This window comes from Lutra lutra, chromosome 16 (assembly GCF_902655055.1).
Source record: "Lutra lutra chromosome 16, mLutLut1.2, whole genome shotgun sequence".
Lineage (NCBI taxonomy): Eukaryota > Metazoa > Chordata > Mammalia > Carnivora > Mustelidae > Lutra > Lutra lutra.
The window spans coordinates 19,336,028-19,339,855 of record NC_062293.1 but is presented as its reverse complement, the minus strand read 5'-3'; the positions used below and the strand labels follow the sequence as shown (position 1 = coordinate 19,339,855).

At 57.1% G+C, this 3,828-nt stretch overlaps 1 protein-coding gene across 1 annotated transcript; it reads left to right on the top strand.

The window, feature by feature from the left end:
- The first annotated feature begins 816 nt into the window (after positions 1–816).
- ARL4D (ADP ribosylation factor like GTPase 4D) lies at positions 817–2,790 on the top strand. The gene is made up of 2 exons (XM_047709083.1): positions 817–930; positions 1,499–2,790. Exon 2 carries the CDS (start codon positions 1,593–1,595, stop codon positions 2,196–2,198), a length of 606 nt encoding a protein of 201 aa, XP_047565039.1. The 5' UTR covers positions 817–930; positions 1,499–1,592; the 3' UTR covers positions 2,199–2,790.
- Positions 2,791–3,828: the final 1,038 nt, after the last annotated feature.

Sequence of the window (3,828 nt, the reverse complement as noted above, 5' to 3'; positions counted from 1 at the left end):
CTGGCAGAACACACAGTACGAACGAGGTCAATTAAAGTCCTGGGCAGTGAAGAAGTCTCTCTTTATCTCTTTGAACAAGGGAGGCCCTTTGGGCGTCTGCTTCCGGTCAGCACTAGAACCAGCAACTGAGGGATTTCTGCTGAGGATGCCTAACCCTATGTCCTCTCGGATGAGAGAGGAGGGACAGCTATGCCGTCAGGGTCCCACACGTGGGATTCAGACAGATCCTTGCTCAGCCGCTTCCTGCCTAGGTGACCTTATTCAAGTCATTGAACCCTTCCGAGCTTTCCTCCCCGGTAGAATGCAGACTGCACCAGTCCGTGCCTCACAGGCTGCTGTGAGGATCAACGGGGTAATGGGTTTAGCCTCAGGCTGTTTCATGAGGTTCCAGGGTTACACAGGTTTGGACACTGACTTAGTAAAGATAAAGGGGTAAGATCTGTGAGCATCGCTCCAGGAGACCCTGGCGGAGGCGGTGTAAGCGTGGGGTGGCTCTCTGTGTGGGCGAGGAGGATGGCGCGGCGTAGAGTACGAAGCTCTTCTGCTCTCCTTCCAAGTCAAACGCCGCCACGTCTGTCCCTCCCACTTTCCATCCCGAGTTACCTCCAAATATTAGACTATGGGAGAAAATATCAAATAAAACGTTCACGCATTGAGCAGAGACGCCACCTCGGGGTTGTCGGGGTCGCAGGTCACGTACCTCCAGGCCCCGCCCAGCCCCGCCCCGCCCCGCCTCGCCGCTGAGGGACTGCTGATTGGCCCGCGCTGCGTGACGTTTCGCGCGGCTTTTTAAGGCGGAGTCCCCGGGACCGTTCCGCAGTGGCGGCGGTGGCGGCGGCGGCGGCGGCGGCGGCGGCGCGCTGGAGGTGGGAGTGGAGTTTCGCGTGGAGGCTCGGGTGGCTGGTCCGGGGAGAGTGCGGCTGCCGGAAGGTAAAGGGGCTGTTTCAGGGGGAGCTGAGGTGGCCCCAGTGCGGGGACCTGGGGAGCAGGACAAGGCGATCCAGGCAAGGCGAAATGTCGCGGGACGGTGGGAAGGGGGTCACGGTGTTAAGGAGGGGCGTGCCAATCGCTTGGGGATGCGGTGGGCAGGCGGGACCGGGCTTTACTGCCCCGACTCAGCGCCCGTACCCTAACCCTTAACTGGGGGGCGCTGCCCGACCTGCCCCTTCCTGTGAGGATTCTCGCGTGGGGAATAAGGGTCTCTGCGTCTGCTACCGCGCCACGAGCTCGGAGAAGGGGCGCGGGAAGCCGACCATATCCGTATCAAGGCTTCACCCCGCAACCCGTGTCCAGGACCGGGGGTCTCTGTATATCATGTCGCCCCTGACAGCGGGGAGTGCCTCTTTTACACATGGAGCTGTTTAAAAAACGAAACAAAAGCCGGAATTTTAAAAAGGAAGGATGGGCGACTGATTTAGGAAAGGATCTAGAAGTTGCACATTTCATGTTTATTGTTAAAGCGTCTCCTTTTTTTCTCCCGTGACTTTTCCCCGTCCAGATAACCCAGCACCGGTCCCAAGAGCCTGCTGTTCACGGCCACTTCCCTGCCTCTACTGTGTGCCTCAAGACCTGCACCTTAGCTGGAGCTCACCATGGGGAACCACTTGACCGAGATGGCGCCCACTGCCGCCTCTTTCTTGCCCCACTTCCAGGCCCTGCATGTCGTGGTCATTGGACTGGACTCTGCTGGAAAGACCTCGCTCCTCTACCGGCTCAAGTTCAAGGAGTTTGTCCAGAGCGTCCCCACCAAAGGCTTTAACACAGAGAAGATCCGGGTGCCCCTGGGAGGGTCCCGTGGCATCACCTTCCAAGTGTGGGATGTCGGGGGCCAAGAGAAGCTGCGACCCCTGTGGCGCTCCTACACGCGGCGGACAGACGGGTTGGTGTTTGTGGTGGATGCTGCCGAGGCTGAGCGCCTGGAGGAGGCCAAGGTGGAGCTCCACCGAATCAGTCGGGCTTCGGACAACCAGGGTGTGCCTGTGCTGGTGCTGGCCAACAAGCAGGATCAGCCTGGGGCACTGAGCGCCGCAGAGGTTGAGAAGAGGCTGGCCGTCCGAGAGCTTGCAGCGGCCACACTCACCCATGTGCAGGGCTGCAGCGCTGTGGATGGGCTGGGCCTGCAGCCAGGCCTGGAGCGCCTGTACGAGATGATCCTCAAGAGGAAGAAGGCAGCCCGGGTAGGCAAGAAGAGACGGTGACCTGAGGCTGTCCCCTCCTCACCAGTAGGGGTCTGCACACCCGGAGAGCCATCTGGAGCCTCTGGCCCCTCGCTCAGCTCTGGGGTGCAGGACCTGTCCCCCTCAATGAAGGACTGAGGAGCACACTGGGGGTCCTTTTCTGGTGCAGCACTGGGGACCGGACGGGAGGGGAGATGGGATGGCTTCTCCTCTCCCTCCCTCATCCTCCCCTCTGGAGAAATGGAGGCTGCAGGACTGGGGAGGCTTAAACGTAAGCTGTGACTCTACCTCGACCCTGTTTCTCCTTTTTCTTCTCTGGCTTGTTGATGAGATGTGTTTTGGGGCAAAAGAAGGTTGTTTGGAGAATGCATTTGGAATGAACGAGGACTGTCTCCCCATCTCCACCCCCCCAAATGGGGTGTCCCCTAAGGCTGCTTTTCTAAGGATGCTAGTCACAATAGTCTTTATTTTTGTGTCTGTGTGAAAGTACCAAGAACCCTACCCCACGTTTGTAGATCCACAACTGTTTTTATAAGCCGTGTGTGTCCTCTGTATTATTATTAACTATTTTTTAGCATTTGCCTATAACTTATTAAAGACTGATGATACTGTAGCTCTGACCTTGGTCTGGCATTTTCTTACCCAGCCCCAGGAGTAGTCCCAGATTTTTATACGGGTGGCAGGAATGAGGAGGAGGGTGTTTATCTCAAAGCTGAATTTGCAAAGGAAACACTCTTTATGGGATGGCTGGTGGAAATTACAGATGGAGTTGAAATCGCCTTCTCCCAAGCTATTACCTGAGTTCTGCAGTTTTTTGGGGTGTCCCTTTCTCCTGTTTCCCGCGCCTCCCCTCATCTCCTGGCTCTTACGTTGCCCCTCATAGGGCTGGTCCTTGAGAGGACTTTCTAAGTCTCTATAGGTAAGTCCTCAAGGAGCCATTCTGTTTTCATCCTCCCCCACTCCTCAGCACTCAGGCTGATCCTTTTTTTTTTTTTTTTTTCCACCTTGGGGGATCCTGTGGGAATGGAAAGTAATTCCTTCCTGGCTTTCAGCCAGCTCCGTGTGCTCAATCCTGACTGCAGCTCCCCAGCAGCAGCGGCAGTGGCGGCAGGGGCTCGTGCTTGGGGAGGTCTGGGCTGGATTGAGCCAGCCCGGCCCTGGTGACTAAGCTATGAGTTGTCCCGCTCTGGGAATGGTGGCTGTTCCCAGGAGAGGGGCTGTTGTGGTAGTCTGGGTTTGTGCCTGGTGGGAGTGTGGACTGCTGGACGTCTACTCCCCCTCCAGGGGAGGAGGGGGAAGGTGTAGGCCACCCATAGCGAGGATAAGAATAAAATGCTACGGTGCCTGGGTGGCTCAGTGGGTTAAAGCCTCTGCCTTCTGCTCAGGTCATGATCTCCGGGTCCTGGGATAGAGCCCCACAGGCTGTCTGCTCAGCCGGGAGCCTACTTCCCACCCGCCCCCCTTCTCTCTGTCTGCTCCTCTGCCTACTTGTGATCTCTGTCAAATAAGTAAAATCTTAAAAAAAGAAAAGAAAAGAAAATGCTATTGGCACCTGGGTGGATCAGTTGGTGAAGCGTCTACCTTTAGCTCAGGGTCCTGGGATCCAGCCCCGTGGGGGGCTCCCCGCTCAGCAGGAGTCTGCCTCTTCCTC